The sequence below is a fragment of the Stigmatopora nigra genome, chromosome 5 (genome assembly GCF_051989575.1).
Source record: "Stigmatopora nigra isolate UIUO_SnigA chromosome 5, RoL_Snig_1.1, whole genome shotgun sequence".
Lineage (NCBI taxonomy): Eukaryota > Metazoa > Chordata > Actinopteri > Syngnathiformes > Syngnathidae > Stigmatopora > Stigmatopora nigra.
In genome coordinates this window covers 1,058,625-1,086,114 of record NC_135512.1, presented here as the reverse complement: position 1 = coordinate 1,086,114, position 27,490 = coordinate 1,058,625, and the positions used below count along the sequence as shown (strand labels likewise).

At 41.8% G+C, this 27,490-nt stretch overlaps 1 protein-coding gene across 1 annotated transcript; it reads right to left on the bottom strand.

Moving 5' to 3' along the window:
- Nucleotides 1-1,557: 1,557 nt before the first annotated feature.
- Nucleotides 1,558-27,324, bottom strand: shroom2a (shroom family member 2a). The gene is made up of 12 exons (XM_077716960.1): nucleotides 27,065-27,324; nucleotides 25,818-26,031; nucleotides 19,896-20,044; nucleotides 13,645-13,746; nucleotides 12,234-12,362; nucleotides 9,265-11,284; nucleotides 8,964-9,049; nucleotides 6,746-6,991; nucleotides 5,128-5,544; nucleotides 4,628-4,811; nucleotides 3,943-4,215; nucleotides 1,558-3,303 (listed from the first exon to the last, which is right to left on the bottom strand). Exons 2-12 carry the CDS (start codon nucleotides 26,025-26,027, stop codon nucleotides 3,028-3,030), a joined length of 4,092 nt encoding a protein of 1,363 aa, XP_077573086.1. The 5' UTR covers nucleotides 26,028-26,031; nucleotides 27,065-27,324; the 3' UTR covers nucleotides 1,558-3,027.
- Between the last annotated feature and the right edge of the window lie 166 nt (nucleotides 27,325-27,490).

The window sequence follows — 27,490 nt, the reverse complement described above, 5'->3', positions numbered from 1 at the left end:
TACTACAGCTATTACTACTATTATTACTTCTACTGCTACTACAGCTATTACTACTATTATTAGTACTCCTGCTACTACAGCTATTAATACTATTATTAGTACTACTGCTACGACAGCTATTACTACTACTACAACTATTAGTACTACAACTACTACATTACTATTACTACCACTACTACAACAATTACCACTACTACTACTACTATTACAACTATTACTACTATTATTATTACAGCTATTGTTTCTACAGGTACTAGTGCAACAACCATTACTACTACTACAACTATTACTACTATTAGTACTACTACAACTATTACTACTATTTCAACTATTACTACTATTATTATTACAGCTATTGTTTCTACAGGTACTACAGCGACAACCATTACTACTACAACTATTACTACTACTGCGACAACCATTACTACTACTACAACTATTACTACTACTATTCCTACTACTACTATTACTCCTACTGCTACTACTATTCCTACTACAACTATTACTACTACTGCTACTACTATTCCTACAACTACTATGACTACTACTACTATGATTACTACTACTACTACAACAACTACTACTACTACTACTACTGCATCTTATGAAAGAAACTTGAAGATAGGCCATTGATTGAAAGTGTGGCGTATAGAGCAGGTTGTAAGCCAGCCAGTGATGGACGGCTCTGACGGGATTGGACGTTGAAACAAATTCAAAATGAATTCCGAAACAAGGAAAAGTACCTTAATGACAATGATTACATTAGCATTTAGCGGAAGAAGAAGACAGATGAGTGACTGCTAGCATATTCATAAAGATCAAAAAATAAAAAGGCTATATTTACCTGCGCCGATGTTCCATCTACAGCGACCAATCCCAAATGTCTGCCTTCGGATGACAGTGACTGTAAAACAAGTGTCACGCCGTCAGCAATCGGCTATCGGCCAATCGGGTTAATGATTGACTGACTGACCGACTCACTGGCTGACTGACTGGTGGAGATCATTCTGGCTGAAATCAAATATCAAGGAGACAAATCAAGGAATATTCATGACTTTTTCCCATTTTTTGTTGATGAAATCATTCAAAAAGAGAAAGTGTTTTCCTTTTAAAAGGTTTAAGAAATAATTCTGCTTTTACCCTTTTGCTTTTTTACATTGAAATTGTAAAAGTCAAAAAGACAGAAAAGAGCTTTTTACCCTTTTTTCATTAAAAAAATGTAAAATATTTTTTTCCCTAAAAATTAAGTTTCAAAGGACATTTACAGTTCAATAAAATTGACTAAAAATAAAAATATTTCCTTTCTACCTCAGAAAAATAACCCCCAAAAATATGTTTTTTGCTTTTAGAAATAATCAAAAATAAACAAAAAAATCTACCAATGGAAAATAAATAAATTATTTGCTATTAAGAAGTTAAAAAAAGGAATATATTGTGTCCTTTCAAGTCAACGATAGAACTATAAATAATTTATCAAGTATTAATTAATTGTGGTGGTAGAATTTGTAAAAAAAAAATGCAAGATAATAAAAATAAAATAAAATAAAACTCATTGGGTGACTTTTGAATTTAATTTCAGCAAATTGAGGACTGCTATGCGGCCTTCCATGAAATTATGGGCAAAAAAAAGACAAAAAAATGCTCACATAAACTGTTACAAAAAGCCACAAATGTTCAGAATATACAACGATAAACAGAAAGTCCTTTGGAGGACGTCGGCGTCTCTGCTTGTCCACTGTGTGTCCAAGTGCTCTCAAAAATGTCAACAACAGGGACGGAAAAGGAGCCAAGAGGGTTTGGGGGGGCGGGGCTTAGGGTAAGTGTTTGGGGGGGGGGCGGGGTTAAGAGCCACAGCATTCTTCTTCAAGGCTAACTAGAAAAAAAAAAGGAAATTCAAAGCCAAATGTGGCGTCAAAAGATGATAAATAGTGGTCAGGTGGTGCAAAAATAAGTCTTGGGTCGTCTCCTGGGGGTGCCGGAGCTACAATAAATTACTAGAAAAAATGAAGGGGCGGGGTTAATAAAAAAGAATGTTGGAAGAAAAGTGGCAAACCGTTAAAAAAGCCCTTTGAAGCCTGAATTTAAATTTGGTCAAAACATTGGAGGGGAATTTCAAAGCCAAAATTCAGTTAGAAAAAAATTGGAATATTTGGAATTATGAAATGAGCAAAAATTGTCTTTTTGTTCATTTTTAGTAGTATTGTTTATTTCCTAAATATATCTATATTTATTTGATTGTTGTTTTTGGAAAATATCAAATTATGAAATGCAGAAAAGAACAAAAATAAAAATATTGTATTTTTTATAATGTTATTTCATTTGTAAATATGTATTTTAATATAGTATTTTTTTATTCATTCATACTGACTCTTTATCTGATGCTTTTGGAAAATGGATAATTTATGAAATCCAGAAAATAATATATAGAAATATTAATATTTTTTTCTAAATATATATATTTAGATATAGTTAAGTATTTTTTATATTGACTTTTGATCTAATGCATTTGTAACAAACAACAAAAAATTATAAAATATTAAATTATGAAATCCAGAAAAGAACATTTTCAATTCTAAAATATATATTTTGACAAAATTAGCTGCATTTTTCCATTTAACCTATTAAAATCAACTTAAATTTTTTATATTGAAATTAATCCTAAATATTTTTGGAATTTGGGAATTTTCTCATATTGACCAGTATTTTTCTGGAATTTTTTTAATTAAAAAAAAATCAGTTAAATTTTCATGCACCTCCAATGCTTTTTTTTATAAATTCAGACTTCAGAGCAATTGGGTTCAGGGCCAAGTGGGCGGGGCCCGATGGAATGGACGTATCTGACCGTCCATGGCGGCCCACGAGCAAGGCATTCTAATCGCCAGTACACTTTGGAGCCTGCAACGTTTTCCTCCGAAAGAGAACGGCGCTTTGTCTCCTCTTGGGCGCCCTCTTTGGAAGGCAAAAAAAAAAAAAAAAAAAGTGCTACGACCTGAGTCCACGGCGCGCGCGCCCCCTGGCGGCCGGCCGTCAAAAGGCCGTCAAGCGGCGCTCGACGGGCAGGCTGTCCAGCAGACACTTGAGCTGCTCTTCCCCCAGCTTGATTTTGTCCTCCAGCTTGCGGCGCTCGATGATGAGCGCCGACTTCATCTTGACAAAGTGCTCGTAGTCGGCCATGGCGTCCTGGGCCAGGCGTCCCGCCAGGATCTGGAAGACGGCCCGCTCGCGCCGGTCCAGGTTGTCCTTCAGCTCCTTGGCGTCTTCGTGCTGCCGGATCAGGAGTTGACGTTTCTCCGTTAGCGTGCGCTAAAGGGGGAACAAAATTACATTTAAAAAAAGGCTAATATGTCAGGAGATGCTGTCCTTCCTAACGTTTCTGGAGTCGTGGGTTCGATTCCAGGTCTGGACCTACCTGTGGGGAGTTTGCATGTTCTCCCCCAGGCTTGTATGGGCTTTGTCTGGGTACTCTGCTTTCCTTCCACATCCCAAAAACATGCGTGCTAGGCTAATTGGTTGCTAAATTGCGGCTAGCTATTGAGTGTAAACTTGAATTGTTGTTTATTGTTTTTGTATAAATCCTATTCAATATTCATACTTGATTTATAAAAATTATAATAATTACTAACAGCATGCTTAAGCTAGCAGCATGCTTAAGGTGGGAGAACGCTTTAGCTTGTAGCATGCTTAAGTTAGCAGCATGCTTAAGCTAGCAGCAGCATGTTGAACTTAGCATCAGCATGCTATAGCAAGCAGCAGCATGCTTAAGCTAGCAGCACGCTTAGGATAGCAGCATGCTAAAGCTAGCGACGCAAACAAGCTAAAATGGGGAAATGGTTCAAATAGTGACAGCCAATCAGCACGTGACCAAAAATGAACTTTTTAGGCTCATTGTTATTTTCATTAGCATCATGGTGAATGTTGTTGTTTTTGTTGTTGTGTACTTACTCGCTCTTCCGGTGCGGCGTGGTCATCCAAAGTGTTGAGGGCGTTCTCCACCCGGGCCAGGCGTCCCGACAGGGACAGCAGGAGGCTGACCACTTTGTCCAAGTCGCCCACAAACATGCGGAATTTGTCCACCTGGTTGGGTTGGCACAGCTGCTGGACGCGGGCCTCCACTTGGGCCCCCAGCGCGTTGTTGTCCAGTACGTCCTCCTGAAGGCTCTGGCGGGCCTCGCGAAGAACCTGCAGCTTTTTGCTCAGGCTCTCCATCAGTTCTTGCTGCCAACACAAAAGGCAACAAAACGGAAGTTTGTTATACATCCACTAGATGGGGCTGCAGTCATAGTAATAGAAGTATTATATTAGATAACTTTCATCGTCCCGTATTTGGGGAAATGTCATTTTGACAGTATTATCATTAATAGTAGTAGTAGCAGTTTTGTCCCTCTAAAAATCTATGAGCAAAGCTCGGAATCTAAAAAATATAAAATGCTTATTTTGTGCAATTTGGCCACTGGGGGCAGTGTGGCACTTTTAAGAGAAATACTGTATGTAAAAAGCATAGACACAATAATGTTTTTTGTCGATAGCATTGTACGTTAGCATTAAGTTAAGCACTTTTCGTGTTGTGTATTTTAACGGACGGATAGTTTCATTTTATTTTGAAAGTCAATTTTTCCTCCTTGCTCACCTTTTTATCGGCCAGATCCAAGTCCAGCTCGTCTTCCGAGTCACCGTCGTCGTCGTCGTGGTTCTGCTCCTGGAGGTCTTTCATCTTGATGAGCAGCTCGGCTTTGGGGGCCGACGTGCTGTAGTAGGCGGAGCTGGCCACCATGGCCACGCCCACCGCCTCCACCACTCCATCCTGCTTCTCCCTGAAATTTCAAAACATCACCACATCGGCATTGACTCTTTTTTCTTCGGTCGCCGGACGTTTGGTCGCCGGAAGTTTTGGTCGCCGGACGTTTGGTCGCCGGACGTTTGGTCGCCGGACGTTTGGTCGCCGGACGTTTGGTCGCCGGACGTTTGGTCGCCGGACGTTTGGTCGCCGGTCAAATGTACTGATATATTAAACTCTCATGAATATAATTTTGAGAGCTGGTTTCAACCCTAAACTCTCTGTCACCATTTGACTGGTGACCAAAAGACCGGCGACCAAACGTCCGAGCACTACTTTGGGGGGAAACAAACCTTTCCTCGGCGGAGTCTGGGACTTTGGAGGGTGCTTTCCGTCGCTGGTGAGCTCCTTCCAGCAACTCCTGGCCCGGAGGGAACAAACCCTCCATCAAATCCATAGTGGTCTTCATCTTGCTCTGGTCCAAGATGTCCGCCAGGGACTTGTCCTTGTCCATAATGTCCCGAGCCAAGTCTTGCCTTTTGCGTTCCTCGGAGACGGGTTCCCGGACGGGTTCATGGGCGGGTTCCTCGGCTCCTTTCTGCCTTGTGAAGGCGGAGAAAACCGAGTCCCGCCCCCCGACCCCCAAGCTACCGAGCTTGCTGATGTCGGGACCGCCCGTAGGGGACCGGTCCGGCGTCCCCTCCGAGCACGGGATCCTGACGGGCACTTTCTTCACGGCTCCCACGGGCTTTTCCGTCCCGTTTTCCAGCCTGTGGCGGAAAAATTAATGAGTGGGAATAGTTTGGGGAGGAGGGGAAGCTATTTGCTGCTGATTTGAAACGAGTTTTTTCCGCCGGTGACGCCAGACTCGACTGTCAATCATATTTTTTTTTTAGTACGCTCGATTGAAGTTGGATTGAATTCCACTGATCACAAAAGACAGAAAAGGACATTTTTGATTGGGTGGGGCTGGTATACACTCGGGTTGTAGTTAAAATTTCCTATTAATGATTAAATTTAATGCAATTTACATCTAATTTAAAGTGGCAAGACTGGTTTTCAAGGCTTATATTTCACTGCCATTGACAGCAATGGATGTCCAGCACTAGCATTAGCGGCTAATGAGTCATGAAATACGCGCATGAAAGGGTTAAAAAACAAAGAAAAAAAACTGCTTATGATTCAGAATTTGAAGTAAACTGTACTTAAGTGAAGTATTTTGTACTTGACATTTTAACTGAACATTAGTTCAAGTATTGATTAAAGCTAACCGTCACAATGCTAAGGTTACGTTAGCATCATTTCAAATTGAGAATACGGTGCTCCCTCGCTAATTCACATTAAATTAAAATGAAGATTATAGATGTATATTAAATCTCCTGATTCTCCCCTTTTTTTAAATAAAATACTGTCATTTTCTAAACATTTTTTCTGTGTTTGTAGTTCAAAAATCATTTAAAAAAATCTAAAAACTATGTTTAAAAAAAGCAAAAATAAACATTGTTTTAAATCTATAAAAAAACACAATATTCAGGGATTTTAATCCAGTTTATTTAATCCGTGTTTTCTGTTTTTAGTTCAAAAATAATTTTGTAAAATCTAAAAATATATTTAAAAAAAAGCTAAAATAAACATTGTTTTAGATCTATAAAAAACTGAATTTTAAGGGCTTTTAATCAAGTTCTTTTGATCCATTTATTTAAAAAAAGTAAATATTCAATCTAAAATTGTCCAGCCAACTTTAAATCAAGTTGACGTTAATGCTAACCAACTTGAGTTTGACACCCTTGTTTTAGATCATAACGTCTAGATCCTATGGCTTGGGAGCCACATATGGCTCTTTTTGATTCACTTGTATTTAGTTCATTCCTATGGTTAAAATGGATTCTTGGTTTAAAACGGACGCCTCCAAATGTTGTTACATGAATAAGTACTGTGTCTTTATCAAAAGAATGAAAAAGTCAGACTCACCCGCGGAAGTCTGGCTCGTTGAGCGACGCCGCCGCCGGCGGCGGCTTGTCGCTGAGCCGTTGCGGGGAAAAGTGAGGAGAGGGCGAGCGAGCGGCCTCCATGACCACCCGCGTTTTTCCGTCTGCCTTTTGCGCCTGGTCGTTTTCCTCGCCGTTCTCCTCGTTTCGCTCCGTGACCCGACGGCGACTCGTCGTCGTCGTCTCCGAGGCTCCGCCCCTAGGCTCCGAGGACTCGTCTCCGTCGTGGCTGGGGGAACGGCAAAAAAAAAGGCTTTTAATCAGACACGGCGGTGCTGAGGATCATCTCCAAGCTCCTCCCCCTTTGTTCTAGCCAGCAGCCGCGGCGATTAAAAGAAGTTTTTCACGTCTCCTCCCTTTGGCCGCTCCGCAGCTGCCGGGAATATTTGGGCTGCCGCAAGAAGTCTGCGAGGAGGAAGAAATAAGCCTCTGCGTGCGTGCGTGCGGCGCTTTTAACTTTTGGAAACGCGGTGCCCCCGGTGGTGGAAAGTGAAAGAGCGGCGGAGTTTTCCGAGCTGACGTTGGAGGAAGGTCGTTAGCTAGCATGTGAGCGTGCTTGTGCGCTAATTCCATTATGGAAGTGGATTGGAAAGTCAGGAGATACAATTTGAGGCAATTTGGAGAAAAACGTTTTTTCTTCTTGAAAAGACAAAGCAAATGGAAATATCACGCTAACGTTAGCTAAGCTAACGTTAGCTAAGCTAACGTGAGAGTCTGTTAGGATGTCCCCATGTTTTGATCCACAGATTTTTTGGAAGAAATACTAAATATTACACATGGGCCAGGCTTATTCTCACAAGGCTTGCACGGGGTGCTGGAGCCAATCCCATTACGGTTCAATAGACCCAAAATGGCCCTATCAGGCGCTAATACCAAATCGTGGATTCATTTAAAAATCCATGCCAGTTTCCTTCAAATTCCTTCATTTTCTGAACTGCTTATCCTCACAAAGCTCGCACGGGGTGCAGGAGCCTATCCCATTACGGTTCAATAGCCTCAAAATGGCCGAATCGGGCGCTGATACCAAATCGTGGATTCATTTAAAAATCCATGCTAGTTTCCTTCAAATTCCTTCATTTTCTGAACTGCTTATCCTCACAAAGCTCACGCGCGGGGGTGCTGGAGCCTATCCCAGCTAATCACTAGGCCCAAACGGGGGAACACCCTGAATCGGCTACAACTTAGCATCCAATTAGACTAGCCTAGCCTATTTTTTTGCAATGTGGAAAGAAACCAGAGTCGATGAGAAAAAAATCCCGTGAAGAACACGCAAACTCCAACCTGGGATCAAACCCAGATCCCCAGAACTGCGAGCCCGACACACTAACCACTCATCCACCGCGCCGCCCCTTCAAATGAATTCCGGTGGAATGAGTGGTGCTCGTCCGCCAGACACTCCCATGCCAAAAAAAACTGTTGTCATGCAAAGTTTGTCTTGAGAAAAGACGCTGGAAAGAAAGCAAGATGGCGGCTTTGGCCTGGGACAAAGACTCCTACATTTCGAGACCATGTGACCAGGAAGTGTTCTCAAGTACCCCCCCGCCCCAAATAAAACCCAACCCCGACACAATGCGGCACCCCGGAGACGGCGTGTGTTGGCACAGCTGTGTCAAATGCCGTTAAAGTGCGTTGAAGTGAACGGAGAAGAAAGACCCGACTGTTCCTCCGCCGGAAAACTTTGGGAGGGAGGACAGAGCTGGCAAATATGCGGGTCTAGATCGGCGTGGGGTCCTTTAATGCTCTCGCGTGGGTTCCAAATGGGTTTGTAATTCAAGAAAACAACAAGTACATTCTAATTCCCCCCAAAACTAGCATCAGTGAGCTTGGCTAGCGTATTTACTGGCGTATAAGCCGCCCCACATATAAGCCGCAGCCTTAAATGGATTGAATTTGACAATTTCTCCCATATAAGCCCCCCTGATTCACTATTTTCAACTCCATATTTATGATTTTAATACAAATGTGTTACTTTGAAGGGAAAATCTTGAGAAAAATCATTGTGTATTTTTGTCGGTCTCACAGTAGGGGAATCTGGGTTCAAATCCAAGTCGGACCACCTGTGTGAAGTTTGCATTTTCTGGGTATTCTAGTGAGGATAAAGTGGTTCGAAAAATGAGACAAATATGGCTTATATGCCAGGAAATACGGTACGCTTATCTTAGCGTAGCATAGCATAATCCAAGCCAATAGAATAAATTTACCTTGACGCAGAATGGAGTGTCCCGACTGGCTTATCCTCCATTTGGGAAAGTTGCTGGTTCGACTTTTTGACAGCGTCGTGAGTCGTCTGTAAAAAAAAAAAAAACAGCAGAGTCTCAAAACCCAAAATTCCGGGTTCAAAGCCGCTCTGGATAATCTCCAGGTTTTGTAAAGGACAAAATGGCTGCCTGAAGGCCAGGCGTGTGTGTGCTCAACAACAAATATTGAATCTCTCTCTCTCTTTCTTTGACTCAAGACTCGTGATCAAAACCGGATACGAAAAAAACCCACAAAAACCCTCACCTGCCCGTAGAAGTCGGCGGAGGGTGACGATCGAGACCTTTCGTGAAAACAAGCCGCTTTGGATCTCTCCTCCGAGCCGGGATCCAGAATATTGTCGGCGGATCGGAACCTTCCGGAAGCTCTGGTCTCTGGTGGTTTCTTCTGGGTGTTCCACCTGGCCTCGTACTCCGCAAAGGTGCCTAGACGTCCCTGGTCCTGGACGGCGGCGGCGGGGGGCGTGGCTCCACCCAGGGTCCCGTTCTCCAACCCCGGTAGCGTTTTAGCGGAGGCGTCGCTAGGGGAGACGGACTTCTCCGGGGGTTCTTCTCCTCGTACCCCGACTTGGTGGATTTTATCCGGGTCAGAGAAGGACCTGACCTTCTTCTCTGCGGCGAACCGTTTGCGTCCGCCGATACGTAAGGGCCCGTGTTTTCCGCTTCCCGCCTCGGGCAAGGTCGGGAGGGGGGCCAGATCTTTCCAGGGGTGAGTGGGCGTGGCCTCGGGTCCTTCCGTCGAGACGACGGGTTCCAGATCTTTCCTGCGGAAGGACGTGGCTTTGAGTACCCGGGCTTGGGCTTCCTTCAAGTTGTCCTTGTAGCTGTTGCTGAACGGGGAGTCGGCCAAGGCGGGGGCGGAGCCCCGGGAGGACGCCCTAGGGCACTGGGGGTCTGGCTTCTCGTCGGGAAGGGTCGCCGCGCTCATGCTCTTTTGGAGTTTAGCCCGCCTGGACTGGATTTCGCTCTTTAGCGCGGTGGCGAAACGGTCGCCGCGTCGTAATAGTTTGGACTCGGACGTTTCCTCGCCGTTGGAGGTGGGGGCGGGGGTGTTCCGGGGGCAGGGGCGGGGCCTGGGCTCCTGAGGGTGGTACGCTTTGTAATGCAGGGGGAGCGAACGCCGTTGGTCGGAGAGTCTGATTGGATAGAGGGCTTCGTCCATTTGTAAACTGCCGGCTCTCTGGATTCCCAGCTCCTCCTCGGCGGCGGCTTCGGGGGAGGAGTCAAGAGAAGGGGAGGAGTCGAGAGCGGGGGCCAGATATTGTTTGCCGTAGCCGTTAGCTTCTCTGCCGTGATGCTGTGGAGGCGGAGCTACGGGATACTTTGCTTTGGTCTGTCGGGAATTCTGACCGTTCGAGTCCGGGACGCCGCCGGGACTTTTCCCGTCGTCCGTTTTTCCCGAAGCGCCGGCCAGGCAGTAGTAGCGCTTGTGCCCGCCTCCGGCTCCGCCCTCCACGTCGTTCTTCCGGCCTGGAGGAGATCCGTTGATGGGCAGCTCCTGAACGCTGGAGAAGTAAGGCCGGACGTCTAGCGGTTTGGGAGCGCTGGCGCCCCACGCTTGGACGGCGGGGAAAGTGCTTTTGTCGTTTGCGGGCGCCGCGGGGGGGCCTTGGCGGACGTCGCAACTGGAAAGGGACTGCTGCTTGTTCCGGGTTGAGCGGGAGTACGGATCTTCCGCGGCGGCGGCCTTCCCGCGAGAGGTTTCGGGAGGCGCCAGGACCATCTTGGTGGCGGCAAAACTATCGCTACGTGCCGGCGGGGGCGGGGCCGACGACGGTGGCGGCGGCGGGGAAGGGGAGGAGCTTTTCTTCTTCTCCGGGACGTGCCAGACCGGACCGCAGCTGGCTCGGGACGAGGTGGAGTGTCGCGAGCCGGCCAGGTCTTGGACTTGGAGTTGGGGGTTGTCGGAGAAGGCGGGGACTTGGAAGTAGGCGGGGCGCTCGCCATTGACGCTGGACCGCCCGCCGGCGTCCCATTGGTTGACTTTGTGCGGGACGTTCTCGGTGGAGGCGCCGTTGCTTTTGGAGAGCGTGAAGTCGGGGGTGCCGGAACTGGCCGAGAAGGAGCTGTAGGCGGAGTCTCGCTTGCCGCCAAGGTGCTCCGTGCTGTTGTTATTGGCTGGGTAGGGCTGGGGGGCGTGGTCTAAGCTGTCCATGCTTCCCAGAGAGCTGAATTGGTCGGAGACACGGCGTAGGTTGGTGCTGGTAGTGCTGGTAGTGGTGGTGGGTGTCTGCTCCCAGCCGGATGATAGGTCGCTGGATGAAGAACTGCGGGGGAAAAATAAGTCAATCATAGGGAAGGAAGCCGTAATGGACATTTTTTTCAATGTGAAATATGATAGCCGTTGGTGGAAAGACTTGTCGTTGGCTTCATTAAACATTCCGCTGAGTGGCTTGTTTTTTCGTGGGAAAACTTTGCCTTTGTTTTTGTGTCAATAAAGAAAAATAATAAGGAATTTTCCTTCCTTATTTCTTCGAAAAAGGCCTTGAAAATAAAAAAAATGAATTGATCCGAATATAAGACGATGTTTTTTGGGGTTTTTGCATTGGAATAACACTGAAAAAGAGTCTAGGGTGTTGTACCCATTCTTAACACAAGATGGCGTCTTTAAATCGAATGCTGAACACTTTTTTAAATCATAGTAGATTGGTTCATTAATATTCAAAAAAGTTGAAGCTTTTCATTCACAAATGGTAGACAAATAACTTACATATTTGTACAAATAGTTTACATATTTAAATGTTCAGATGTTTGGTTTATTTAATAACAGACAGCATATATTCATGAAAATATTCATATTCATGTTAAAGATTATAGCCCAGGGCTTATTTTCATCTTTAATCCCATTTTCTTATAACTAATTATCATTATGATAATAAGTTGTCCTCCAAGCAAAGTAAATTTAGCTTGACTAAAAAACCAAAATACTTTAAATGAAATTCTAATAGCCAATAATAACGTTGGCATTTAAATTTGATACACACAAGCAAAATATATGATTATTATCATTAGTTTCCAATGCACTGTCATTCTTTTCTGTATAAAAATGGAATTTGTTGTCTAGAAAAAGAAGGTGTCGTCTTATATTCGGGCCAATATGCTACTTGAATGCATTCCAGGACATTTGGTCAATCACTAGCTATGCTAAACACTTAGCATTTCCCACAGAATGAGCTGGAGGGTCAAAATTTGGTCCAAAAAAACTACAAAACCTACCTGGCATCGTACGTGGCGTGCCAACCCACCGCCGAGCCCGACGACGATTGCGTCTTGGCTGACTCCGATTGACCTTCGATGAACTTTGTGGAGTGCCACGAATGCGGCCTGCTTATGGGTTCGTTGCGCCTGCACACACAAGAAAAACCCACAAAAAACATCTTAGCAATTATAGGCCTGGCACGCAAAAAGATTTCCAGGTCTCCCGCCTCTACGAGGAACGGTTTTCGATTGGTTCCCGGTCCAATCGGACCACCACGGACATGGAAACGCGACACGTGCGGCGGACAAAGAACGTACCCTGGGAATTGGTTCTTTCTGAGATGCGTGTGAAGGAAAAAACGACATGTCAGGAGATAACCCGGAAAAAAAACTTCCATACACATACCTGGCAACCTCGGCAAATGGCTTCCCTTATTGATGATTGCAATTCTTCTTATTAAGCATTAAAAATTGTACAAATGCAACATGGCACATATTTGTACTCATATTAGAAGCACTTAAAAGTGTAAAATGTTCTCCAAAGTGGACGGAGTAACCAATCAGAATGCAGTAAATTTAAGATGCTGTAGATGTCGCTGTATTGCTATATTAATTTATTTATTAACTTATTTATGACCTATATCTATCGATGTCTAAAATGTATTTTCCTTAGATAGGATTAAAGCCCGAAATGGGTAAAATAAGATCGTTTTTTTAACAAAAAATGTACAGTAATCCCTCGATTAATGCACTATTTGTTGATTTTTTTCTACTAATAGATATTTCAATATTTTTAGCAGCCAATTAGCCTAGCAAGCATGTCTTTTGATATCCAATTAGCCTAGCAAACATGTTTCTATAATATATTTAGCCTAGCAAGTATGTTTTTAGCATACAATTAGCCTAGCAACCATGTCTTTTGGCACCCAATTAGCCTAGCAAGCATGTTTTTAATAATACAATTAGCCTAGCAAGCATGTTTTTTGGAACATGGGAAGAAACCGGAGTCCCGGAGAAAAAATCACGGGAAGAACATGCAAACTCCGTCTTGGGGATCGAACCCAGGACCCCAGAACTGCGATACAGTGATCGCTAACCACTAATGCACCTTCAAATTATACTGGTACTTTAAAAAATAATAATTCCCACACAAAAGTTGTTATACACAATCTGAAATGATGAAAAAAATATATAAAATATATGAAAATTGTCAACAGGTATGCGTACATGCTCTAGATGAGAAATGGAGCTACTAACGACAAGTCACATGCCAGAAAGGAAGGCTACGATTGGCTAGAGAGAAAACAAAAACCAAAATGGGCAAATGGGAAGAAGGTTGGTGGTCGTGGTTATGGTTACGCTGGGTGACGTGAGGGTGAAGCTACTACGGACTGTCGAGCGGATGACGCCACGGAAAATGCCAGCCTACCTCATGGAACTTCGCAAAATCTTGGTAAGGAAGCTTCGGGCCACGTGCACGTCATTCTCGGAAGGCATTTTGTGAGCTACAATGTCCGCCATTTTGCCATTCCTGGGCCGCAAGGGAAGGAACACACGCACATGTAGCACACGCTAAAAAACCTTGGGAACAGTTGTTGTTGACATGGCGGAACCAGAGAGGACGCGGTGAGCCGAATGTGGCTCGTTCGGGGAAAACAAACCCTACGTGGACATTTTAAAAACCTCTGTTATACTAATATATTTACTTAATAAAGTAGTACCTTGGCCTTTAAATTCCATAATCATGCTTGTATTTTTTTAAATTTAAATCAGATTATTATTAATTAAATAAGGCAGACTAAAAAAAGGACAATGTTTCATGACTTTTTTAACATAAGTAACATATTGAGAATATCAAAAGGGAAAATAAATTATAAATAATGAGACACAATCTAATTCAAATTTTTTTTAAATAAATAAAAATAGGAATATTATGAATAAAATTAGGCCAAATAAAAAAAAAAAGATTGATTCCTTTTCTAACATTATATACTGGTAATAAAAAAGAATGAGACACAAATAAACTCATTTAAATAAAAATAAAAGTATTACAACTCCCCCTGCTGGCACATTTGGGTCATGCAATCTGTCAAAATTCCCACACAAAGATATTACAATGTGACGACGCTAAGGTACCCGCGAACTGGAACATATGGTCAACATGGGGGTGCCGGAGTGGGAGGGGCTTAAGGACAGGAGAATCTCTAGCGGAATCAGATCAACAACCTCACCCCTTTACGGCAAGCTGTCGTCTGCCGCCATCGTTACCCGAATCACAACTTTTGGTTAGCGATAGCATAGCCGCGATAGCATGACAGTCGCTAAAAGCCAACTTGTTGCGACGAATATCGGACAAAGCTTTCGCCCCCGACAAAAGCACCGGCTGGGCGGGCGGGGTCAGGGGTCGTAGTCTTTGATTCCCCTTGCCGAGATGCCTTCAATGACCGTGCGAAAAAAAAGTGACAGTTGATCAAATTGGAGTCGGTTTCAAAGTAATGGTGTATTAGCGTTTTGAAGAGGAGAAAGAAGAAGCTAACAGGCTAACGTTTGTGGGGCGCCACACATAGCGCCGGCCGTTGTTATGCAAATGAGGGCCGGCTTTATTAGGCCTATCGTCAGGGCTACAGCTGGGATGGCGTAGATATGCTCTGAAAGGGTGCCACTGCCATGGGGGTCGTTGCCAGATTGGCTCAGAATGACTATTTTTAAGGGTAAAAGTCCAAAGTTGGCCTTGAATTTTCATATTAAACTGCAATTTAAATCCAAAAAAAATGGTGATGTCTCGCCTCTTTAGCGTCAACGTGTTAATATTCCAAAATTAATCCCTTAAAAACACACGCTAAAGATTAATTGAGTTTTCATAGGGCTTAAATCTGCTTTATCATAGCTTAACCTAAATGAAGCGCGACCTGGGTAAACAATCAAAACAAGCAAACAGTATTGGGGTCATCAAGACCCCCCCCCCCCCCTCCCCCCAATACGGACCAAAAGAAAGTTAGTTTGGACTCACCCGACGGGAGGACGCGCCGTCCCAAATACGCCAAGCGCAACTTGGTCAAAGTGAAAAGGCTTCCCAAAACGCAAAACATGGCAACCTCAAGTATTTTGGGGGACGTTTGTTTTTATCCTCGGAAGGGGACGAAAGAGTGAAAGAGGAAGAAGGACGGTGGCTATCTATGGCCTAAGGCGGTCCCCCTTTCGGGTAATTTTTTCAACCCCATTGGCTCAAGGCTAGCTAATATGCAAATGTGGGACTCTTGGCTTAGCGCACCCCCTCTTATTCCACGTTGTGAGGCGGATGTGCATTTCTGCCATCGCCATGGCAACCGCTTGATCTCCAGGGCGCACCCCACTTCCAGAAAGCCCGGCTAATGAGCTTTGCGGGCGCTCTGGGGGACACCGACCAGGGAATTTTGGGAATTTGGGCTCGGGTTAGCATAGCCGTGCTACGGCTAACGTGTCTAACTAGCTAAACCGAGTCTTGGGGTTTAAGTTTTAGGCTTAGGGATGTCCCCATGTTGAGTTTTTCAATGTTTTGCGCAATTTATAATTGGTCAATTTGCTTTTGGGCTAGCGTAGCGGTGCTACGGCTAGCATGTTGTTCTTAAAATACTGCGGCATGCGATTCAAGTTTGAAGTATGGGCTAGGGATGTCACCACACTGATTTTTGGAACGTATTTTGGATAGAGGACAGGACAGTCCTCAATTTGCGCTTACGCTAACGTAGCGGCTCTACAGCTAGCATCTCTACCTTGCAATCTGAAATAGGCTGTTCAAATTTGATCCTACGCTGATTTTTTAAAATGTTTTTTGGCAATGAAAGCATTTGTAAATTTGCTGTTGGGCTAGCATAGCGATGCTACGGCTAGGATGTCTACCTTACAATCTAGTTTTAGCCTAGCAATGTCCACATGCTAATTTTTTTTAAATTTATGTTCCCCAAAACCATCCCGATAGCCATATTTTCCCAAATATTGTAACCCATAGATGACAAATCCTATTTTTTACCACTCAAGAAAGAGAAGTATTCCTACTTGGATGACATGCTAAGCTAGCCAAAAAGCATAGTGTTACCGTAGCGCTAAGTTGACAATTACTGATGACTCTGCTTAGCCTAGCGAGCCAACAATTTTAGGAAATCCACTTAGGCCTGGAATTCGGCACAGCGCATTCCAAACATGCTGCGAAGGCTTATTAGGAAGAAAAAAAAACAGAGCGCTGTAAACGCAAGACCCCCCTCCTAGCTTAACTTTAGCCCCGCGGTCTACATGCATATGTCCGCTAAGCTTTTCCAGGTACTGAAAGATGGAGGGAGGGCCAAGTTGCCGCTTGGAAACGTGGCACTAAAAACACCGAAAGGTTTGACGGTGAAAGAATCGAGGGAGAGAAGTGGACAAGTGCGCTTCCCAAAAGACACCAGCAGGGGGAAGCCGATCGCCGCAAGAGTTGAAGTTGTAAAGTTTTTATGAGGCTTGGCTGGAGGTGTGGAGGAACACACAAGAAACAAAGCATTGAGGCTGCCAGTATGGACAGTCAAATACATTTGGGTAAAAAATGAAGAAGAAGAAGAAGACATGGGAGGCCGGTCTTTAAACCACATTGTTTGGACATATGGGTTCGAAAATCTCAGACGAGTGTATTTTCCGTACTATAAGACAAAAGTAGAAGACTGAAAAGGCTCTGGAAAATAGGGTACCCAACAGTTCTGCACCTAGGAGGACCTCAGCCAGACTTATTTTGTACTGCGCTAAAACAACATAAGCTGCTAACTACTTTAGTCATTTTTGTACTTGCGTATTCATGTTGACTACTATTTATCTATTATGTTGACTACTTATCTACGTTGACTACTAATCTATGTGGACTATTTATCTATGTTGACTACTTATTTATTATGTTGACTACTTATCTATGTGGAGTATTTATCTACATAGACAACTTATCTATATTGACTACTACTTATTTATTATGTTGACTACCTATCTACGTTGACTATTTATCTACGTTGAGTAATCTACGTTGACTACTTATCTACGTTGACTACTACTTATTTATTATGTTGACTACTTATCTACATTGACTACTACTTATTTATTATGTTGACTACTTATCTACATTGACTACTACTTATTTATTATGTTGACTACTTATATACGTTGACTATTAATTTATTATGTTGACTACTTATATACGTTGACTATTAATTTATTATGTTGACTACTTATCTATGTCGACTACTTTTTTCATTGATTAGTATTATTTATTCATTATTTATCCGTTTGTTTGTTGTTATTTGTGGACTACCCACTCATTTTTGTTGGTGACTACTTATGAAGTATGTATTAATTACTTATGGATGACTTATGTATCATATATTGTTATTATTTATTTGCCAATTTGTTTGTTTTTGTTGTTCTTTTTGCACTTGGTGGTGAAGCTTTAAATCTCATTCTACTTGTATAATGACAATAAAAACATTCAATTCAAATGGCTGATTTCTTCTGGATTGTGCCACGTTGTCTCTCGACATGGCAACCCATTTCTTCCGGTAACACGGTTACATAAAAAGGCTGGATGTGCCATGTCTAGGCATGTAGCACAAGCGCTCCAATGCTAACCACACCTACGTATTTATCGCGGGCAGCTATCTTCTCAATTGGTCGCCATTCCCTCCCCTTCGGGAAGGCGTTTCGGCGCCGATCCCGCTTTTGAATTTGTCGGCGCCGTTTGAGCGCGGGCCGCACTTGTTTGACGGGATCCCCGACAACGGACGGCTTTATTTGAAATGGCCTTTGTTGTCCGTTAGCCGTTTGGGCTGTTACCAGTCGACTGTGAAAAATACCACGCGTTTCCTTGTTTTATTTCCGACGCGGCCAAAGAATATTAGGAAAGACGAATGTGTCGTAGTCTCCGCCCCCCTCACCCGCGCAACTTATCTAGATAACCTTGGACGCGCCGGCCGAAGCAGATAGCGGATTCTTAAACCCGGAGCAAAAGCAGGAAGGAAGCCGGCGGTCCCAGATGGCTCGGAGAACACCGTCGGAACAATGGGATGGCGTCGGCAGGAAACACATTTTTTGCATTTGGCGCGGCCGAGGCCACAATGAGAAGCTCCGCCGCGGCGTTCAGACAACTTTGTTTCGCAATAACGCCATTGAGCACAAAAGCGGGCGAGTGAATTCAATAAGAGTGCCGTATTTTCAGGATTATAAGACGTTGTAGTAGTAGTAGTGGTAGTAGTGGTAGTAGCAGTGGTAGTAGTAGTGGTAGTAGTGGTAGTAGCAGTGGTAGTAGTAGTGGTAGTAGTAGTAGGGGTTGTGCTATAAATTCACTAAATGAGCTGTAGTAGTATTGGGAGTTAGTAGTATTTGTAAACATCAAGAAAATGGAGCTGTAGTAGTAATAGTGGTAGTAGTATTAGTAGTGGTAGTAGTATTAGTGTTAGTAGTAATAGTAGTAGTAGTAAAAGTGCAAGTAGTATTTGTAGTAGTAGTAATAGTGGTAGTAGTAGTAAAAGTGCAAGTAGTATTTGTAGTAGTAGTAATAGTGGTAGTAGTAGTAATAGTAGTGGTAGTAGTATTTGTAGTAGTAGTAATAGTGGTAGTAGTATTAATAGTGGTAGTAGTAGTAGTAGTATTAATAGAGGTAGTAGTAGTAGTATTAATAGTGGTAGTAGTAGTATTAATAGTGGTGGTAGTAGTATTAATAGTAGTAGTAGTATTAATAGTAGTAGTAGTAGTAGTATTAATAGTAGTAGTAGTAGTAGTATTAATAGTGATAGTAGTGGAAGTAGTAGTAGTGGTGGTAGTAGTATTAGTAGTGGCAGTAGTAGTGGCAGTAGTAGTGGCAGTAGTAGTGGCAGTAGTAGTGGCAGTAGTAGTGGCAGTAGTAGTGGCAGTAGTAGTGGCAGTAGTAGTGGCAGTAGTAGTGGCAGTAGTGACAGTAGTAGTAGTAGTAGTAGTAGTGGCAGTAGTAGTAGTAGTAGTAGTAGTAGTGGCAGTAGTAGTAGTAGTAGTAGTAGTAGTAGTAGTGGCAGTAGTAGTAGTAGTGGCAGTAGTAGTAGTAGTAGTGGTGGTAGTAGTGATTGTAGTAGTAGAGCATGGAGCTCCCAAAGGAAAGTGGAGCGTCCTTTCTTAAATGACGTGACGATACGACGCGAGACGACACGGAAAGACGGACAAAGCGGCCATTGTTGTGCCGACCAAGATATGAAGGCTGTGAAAAAATGCCACTGAGATATTGACGACGTCGGTGAAGGTGAAGTGGTGACGCACGCAAAAACAAACACCCTCTGTACAGAGAGGTGTGTAAAAAAAAAAAAAAAAAGAATAAACTAAAAGGATGGTGCAAGTATTTGAACAATGAATGACTCAAGGCTTTTTTGTCATCGACTAAATAGTGAAGAAAGTAGCTTAACCCTTTCATTACCGTTGTTTTGGAGCTAATTCTAACACTGACAATGGCGTCCGCCCGGGGAATTGAACTTTTTAGGCCCAAAAATACATTTCACCATTTATTATTATTTTTTTTTGGGGAATGACGTCACTCTCCCCGGAAAGCCGCGTCACAAAATGGCCAACCCCACCAAACGGGATGTTCCGGCTCCGGGGAAACCCAGCGACGTGCGATTCTACCGAACGGAAGCTCCGCCCTCCCACCACACGGCGGCGACCTCTTACCTTTTGACGAGCAGGCTGAGCGTCCGGTGGGATCCTTTGACCAGGCAGATGGCCTCCTGCCTGAAGCCGCTCAGGGGGATCTCGTTAATGTTGACCAGCTCATCTCCGGCTTGAAGGCCCACGGCGGCCGCCTTGCTGGCCTCCTCCACCTTGATGCCAAAAACACGGGTTATTTTCGATGTATTTATTAACATAACATATTTATTGATGTCTAAAATGTAATTTTCTATGTCTGTATTCTTACCCTCTTGCTACTGTGACAATAAAATGAAGATGAATAAAGTTATATAATCTAAAGTTCAATGAAGTCCACTTTCATTTATACGCTACACCACATGTGTCAAAGTGGCGGCCCGCGGGCCAAATGTGGCCCGGCGCATCATTTGGTGCGGTCCGGGAAAGTCAATTTAGACTTTCTGTTTTAGGATCAAATTAAAATGATGAGTATAGATGTATATTAAATTTCCCGATTTTACTCCTTTTTAAATCAATAATTGTCATTTTTTTAATCCATTTTTTTCTGTGCTTTTAGTTCAAAAATCATTTTGTCAAATCTAAAAATATATTTTAAAAAAGCTCAAATAAAGATCTAGATCTATGAAACAACCTGAATATTCAGGGTTTTTACTCCAGTTCTTTTAATCCATTTATTAAAAAAATAATCTAAATATCATATCTAAAAATGTCCGGCCCAGATAAAAAAATTGAGTTGACTTTATGTTTTAGGATCAAATTAAAATGAAGGGTATAGGTGTTTATTATATTTCCTGGTTTTCCCCCTTTTAAATCAATAATTGTCATTTTTTAATCCATTTTTTTCTGTTTTTAGTTCAAAAACATTTTGTGAAATCTAATAATATATTAAAAAAAAGGTCAAATAAGCATAGTATTAGATCTATAAAAAACTGAATATTCAGGGCTATTCATCCACTTCTTTTAATCCATTTATTACAAAAAAATATTCTATCAAAAATGGTCCAACCCACATAAAATCAAATTGACGTTAAAGCGACCCTCGAACCAACCCGAGCCTGACACCCTTACGCTAGCTACACCGTAAACATATCCCAAAAAAAGTCTGTAGTTGATTAGCAGCGGGATGACTTAACGATGCAGGCATGTGTACATTTACAGAACATGACGTGTTTTTTTTTTTATCCAGAAAACCAAGGCGCCCGGTTTGGATAACACGTGCCCTTCTTCATCATTCATTCATTCCACTACGACGCAATACATTTTTTTGGCTGAGTTCCCGACCCGTCCCCGATATGGTCACGTCTTCTGTAGAAGAGCCCGAATGGCCGCCTGCCTGCCGCATTGATATATTTAACAACGCTACTAAAAACGTACAATAAACACCCGTTGACGAGTCCGAACGAATGCGGCGGGATCAAAGAGGGTTTTTCCTCGTTTCTTGGGAATTTTTGGACTTTAAGTATAGTTTTTTTTGGTGTTTTTTTGCGAAAGGTTTCAGCTGGCTTTGACGTGCGGTAACGGAAGACGGATTCTCGGCTGGCTTTGTTACAGCGTGACAGCGAAAACTCTTTCAAATTGAAGGGCTGCGCTAAAAACGCTAAAGCTCCACTCAGCAGATGTTTTGGAGCGAGAGAAAGAAAGCTTTAGCGTCTATAAATACACACTTGACCATCAAAATTGCTACTTTAGCGTACCGTATTTTCACGACTATAAGGCGCACCGCATTATAAGGTGCACCCTCAATGAATGACATTTTTTCCATATATAAGGCGCACTGGATTATAAGGCGCACTGTGTATTTTGGAGAAAATTTAAGACTTTTAAGTGCGCCTCATAGTGGTGAAAATACGATAATTGCTATTGACTTCCAGCTATGAAGCACACTACTTTACAGTCACCTCTAGAGCCAGCCATTGTTGATGTTTTTGATTTTTTTTTGTGTAAAATCTTGCGGTGGGGAAGGAGCTATATGATAGAAGATGTTGTAAACTAAGATGGCATCTGCATATTTAACAGTATTAAATATGCTATAAATAGATGTTGCAAATATGCTTAATTTTTCTTCTTGAAATTCATTTATAGACATCCAAATACATTTTGTTAAGCATTTTATCTGTTTATCTTTTCTCTGTTTTGAAATAAATAACCGTATCGACCATATTTTGTACATATCAAATCTAGTTTGTGCGCATATAAGCCGTACCCTCGATTCAGTCATCATTTTTTGCGACAAAAACAGCGTATAAATGACAAAATACGGTAAATGGGGACAAACAAGAGTGTAGCTACCCACTATCCCCGGCCTGGTGTTCATAATTAGCCGGGATAGGCTCCAGCACCCCTCGCAACCCGAGTACAAAACATAACATCCCTTTTTGTATTGTTGAAAGCCATAAAACAGACACAAAAGCTAATTTTACATTTGCTAGTCTAGCCAAATCATGTTTTTATTGGCTAGCTTAGCTAGCTAGCTAAACAAAGCCACTTTTATAGTACAAACCGTCGCTCTAACTCGAAAAAAACATTCGACACAAACGGGCAATAGAAAAAAAAGTTTGCTAATGAGGAGAATTGGCAATAAAAAACATTTAATAGCACTTTAGAGCTTGTTTTTAACGTCCTGTTAAAGTGTTTTACAGCTGCGAGCTTTAGGGTCGTTTAAGTGGCGCTTAATGACGGGCCTGGCTCGTCACTAGCACGTTAGCTTAACGGTTTACAAACATTCCTCTTGTACCTGTGGCCTTCAAATGTGTGAATTTTAGGGAAGAGAAAAAAAAAACCTCGGCAAAGAATGCGGCTAACGATCGTAGCGCGTTAGCCGCAGGCAAACAAAAATAACGAGGGAGATTTATAGCTCCCTTTTGTAAAAACCCTTGGGCCTAATCGGGGCTAGCCACATAGCGCCTCCTTTGTTGACGTTCTTCCTCTCGCCTCCAATCGCTCTTTTTGCAGGAAAATAGGGGGAAGGATGTGGTGCGGGGGGGGGGGACAGGAATGTTATTTTTATTTATATCGATTTTTTTTTTTGCTGACAAGACGTTCTGTACTCTGGTGGGATATGATATTCAAATGTGTGTGGTTGGGACGAGCTGCCAGAAAAACAAATATGGGTCCGGGGTCACCAACTCAGGTCCTGGAAGGACCCTATCCAGTCTCTATTTAAAAGATATTTAATAAAGTGAGAGTACAGTAATCCCTCAAATATTGCGGCTTCAAGACATCAGTTTTTTTTTCCTGGGGGATTTTTTTGGGTTATTTTTTGTTTATTTTTTGTAAGGTTATAAAAATGTGAAAATTCAGTATAATAAAAATATTAATAGAATATTATTTTAATTATATTAGAATAATCTATACAGTAATCCCTCGAATATATTGTCGTTTTATTACATGTTTTTTCTGGGGGATTTTTTTTTGTAAATTCATAAATTTGAAACTCCTGCATAATATAAATATAATATTATTTTAATGATATTATAATCTATACAGTTATCCCTCAAATATCACAGTTTCACTACAGCACATTTTTTCCAGAATATTTTTTTTGTTAAATATGTTTTTGTAAGTTCGTAAAAATGTGAAAATCCAGTATAATATAAATATTCAGGTATTATTTTTATGATATTATAATCATCTATACAGTTATCCCTCAAATATCGCGGTTTCACTACATCGCATTTTTTTTCTGGAGAACATTTTTTGTTAAATATTTTTTTGAAAGTTAATAAAAATGTGAAAATCCAGTAGAATATACATATTCAGATATTATTTTTATGATATTATAATAATCTATACAGTAATCCCTCAAATATTGCGGCTTCACGACATCACATTTTTTTAGGACCATTTTTTTGTTAAATATTTGTTTTGTAAATTCATAAAAATGTGAAAATCCAAGTATAATAGAAATACTGATATGTTATTTTAATGATATTAAAATAATCTGGCAGTGGAGGAGGAGCTATGTAATGAAAGATTTTGTAAACTAACTATCTGCATATTTAACAGTATTGTCCCAGTTCAGGCTTTTGTGTGGGTTTTTTTTTAATATCTTTTAATTTATGTTAAGAAATGCGACGTGATATGTCTCCCTCCCCGCCAAACGCAAACGTAAACAATGGGCGGCGCCGCCTACGAGGGATTATTGAAGCTGATCCTGGTTGAGGACTTTTAAGGCCGCTGAGACCTCTAGCAATACCTGAGTCATGATAGGAATGTCAAGAATTTTAACGAGATCCAGCAAAAATATACACCCCGAAACCTCTTCTCACACTGCGCCTCATTCGACATATTTCATAAATAAACTGTAATGAGTGGCTAGAATAGAAAAAAAGGGGAAAAATTGGGAAGTTGAATTATTTCAGTCAGGAGGATCTTGACTTGAAACAAATAGTTTTTCAAAATAAAATCAATTATGTCAATTTTCATGTGTTGGAGACCATTTCCCATTTGGAATATATTGATATTAATTCTCTGCGATGGTTTATATATTTCCGAGGAATATTTTTAGGTATTGGATTGGATAACTTTATTCATAGGTAGTAGCAGTAGTAGTATTAGTAGTAGTAGTATTAGTAGTAGTAGTATTAGTACTAGTAGTATTAGTACTAGTAGTATTAGTACTAGTAGTATTAGTACTAGTAGTATTAGTACTAGTAGTATTAGTACTAGTAGTATTAGTACTAGTAGTATTAGTACTAGTAGTATTAGTAGTAGTATTAGTAGTAGTATTAGTAGTAGTATTAGTAGTAGTATTAGTAGTAGTATTAGTAGTAGTATTAGTAGTAGTAGTAGTATTTGTAGTAGTATTAGTATTAGTATTAGTAGTAGTAGTATTAGTACTACTAGTAGTAGTATTAGTACTACTAGTAGTAGTATTAGTACTACTAGTAGTAGTATTAGTAGTAGTATTAGTATTACTACTACTAGTATTAGTATTAGTAGTAGTATTAGTAGTATTAGTAGTAGTATTAGTAGTAGTATTACTAGTAGTATTGGTAGTAGTATTCGTAGTAGTAGTAGTAGTAGTAGTATTTGTAGTACTATTCGTGGTAGTAGTATTCGTAGTAGTAGCAGTAGTATATGTAGTACTATTCGTGGTAGTAGTATTCGTAGTAGTAGTAGTATTTGTAGTACTATTCGTGGTAGTAGTATTCGTAGTAGTAGTATCAATAGTAGTAGAATTCGTAGTAGTAGTATTCGTAGTAGTAGTATTCATAGTAGTAGTAGTATTCGTAGTAGTAGTATTCGGCAAACGTTGGAGTAAATCGACATAGGAGCTCAGTCCCTGAACGCATTAAGCTCTTATCTCAAGGTACCACTGTAAAGTGATAATGTAATGCATCACAATGTAAATGTCGTCCCCACAGAAAGCCTTGAAATCTCACCGGTGTCCGTGTGGTCATAAAATATTAACAGCCATTACAGTGTCGATGTCCAAATGCCGCCGTCACACATGAAGTCCTGAAAAGGTAGCGTTCTTAAACAGGTACGAAAAAAACACAAATCTCCCTTGGCTTGGACATTGCCCCGCCAGGTTTTGGGCCGATACCGAAAACGACGAGCGACTGCGTTTTTTTGGCCTTTCTGGTAAATCATTACACAAAAACAGAGAAGCGCAGATGGCGCTGTGCGGACGGACCAATGGCATCGTACCACTGGAGTTCCCTTTGCTTTTGATATTCAACACAGTGAGAACCCACCTGGAATCGAACCCTCGACCCCAGAACTGCGAGGCCGACGTGCTAACCCTGACATTGACTTTGTACTTTATACTTTTTACCTGAATGATGAGTGATAATGTTAATACTTGAGTCCTTTTTTTCTGTTTCATATGTACTGTTAACGGATGCACTTTTTTATATGTATCCTATCTTATGCTGACCCCGCCCATCTGTCACATTTTTTTAAGTCACTGTGCCCCCCCTGGCCGATATGTCTTGATCTTACCTTGGTAATAAGCAGAGGCTCGCGATGCTCCAGCCCGCCGCGCAGCGTGAACCCCCACGGCGCACCCCCAGAGAGCGCCACCTCCAGGAGCCTCCAAGCACCGTCGCCGCCATCTCGCGGCCTGGAATCCGAGTCGTCCACTTTGGCGGCGGCGTGCCAATGACGAGCACCGCCGCCATCTATGTATTGCGCTTCAACCTTGTACTCCATTGTGCTAAGAAGGCCAAAATAAATACATAAATTAGCGATTGTACTTGTAAATGTACTTTTCAACATTTTATCATGATGTCATACACACATATGTCACACTTGGCAATATGCCTGAATTAGTAAAGTGATTTGCCATTTAAAGTATTTCAAAAATGTTGAGGGACAATAGGAATATAAAAAAAACTATAAATATAATATATATATCCATTTGTGTATTAAAGTGCGGGGTTGGATATCAAGCTGGGAATTAAAGCTTAACTTTAGGCTATCATTATAATTCATTTACTTTGTTTTTATTGAAATCATTTAAAAAAAATCTGTTTTTACTCCAAATAAATTGAATCAACACCACTTTTACTTTTATGACTATAATTAGTATATTCATGTGTTCTCTGAATGAATGAATTGGACATATATTCACTTATTTTTTATCTTATGATTTTTAATTCAGGAATTTCTCATTTTTAGCTGTATTTACTTAATTTGCTATATGTAGTATTACTGAATGAAATCGTTTTGAAAGTACGTTTGTATTCATCTAATGAATTAGAATTTAGGAATTCTAATTTCAGGCATCAAGATTTTAACTACTTTTACATGCTGATAATCCCAACGTCAATATATAATATCGAATTAGATTGTTAATTCGACATTAAATATACCATATCGGGATAGAATACTTTTATATCACCCAGCAGTACTTCGTCACTATGAGGAGTTGAACAATATCAGTATTTTCTTTAACATGAAACTACTTATTCACCATTTCAAACCAAAACACATGTTTTTAATCATTATCTAATTTGTGTTTAAACACCTGTTGTCAACGACCAGACGGCAACTTAATGCTCTTAGCACAACAAAGTCCGAGTACAAACACAAAGGGGAGACCATCTTGTCCGGCAATAAATCCCACAAAAAGTCCACCAAACACCTAAAAAACAACCCCCTTCGCTGGAATGAACGTTTAACAAACCCTCGATAATAAGTTTTCCCTAAAACAAGGTTAATTTTAGCGTTTAAAACGGTTGCCATACCTGGCGAATGCAACTTGTGGCTCAACCGGTGGACGAACACCGTCCTCGGTCGTCTCGTTGCCCGCTCTCAGTCGGTCGGACAGTCCGTAAAGGTGCCGTTCGCTGATGTCCCACTCTTTCTTTTACGGGTTCTTCATATTCTTCTGTTATTTCGTGGGTTTTTTAGCGGAGTTGAATGGTCCGAACGCGTCGCTCGCCGGACGCAAAGTGTGCGAGAGGCTCGCCTGCTTGTGCGGTTTAGTTGCTCCGCCGCCGCACACACACACAGTGTAGCCAAGGTAGCGCGTTAGCTTTAGCCTCCATTCAGCTAACGTATAGTTGGAATACGCATCAATAGCGCTATCTACTGGAAGCTAGCCGAAAACAGCCAAAGCGCGGGCGACGCAGAGCACAAACCAAGTACTACATTTCCCATGAGGCAACACG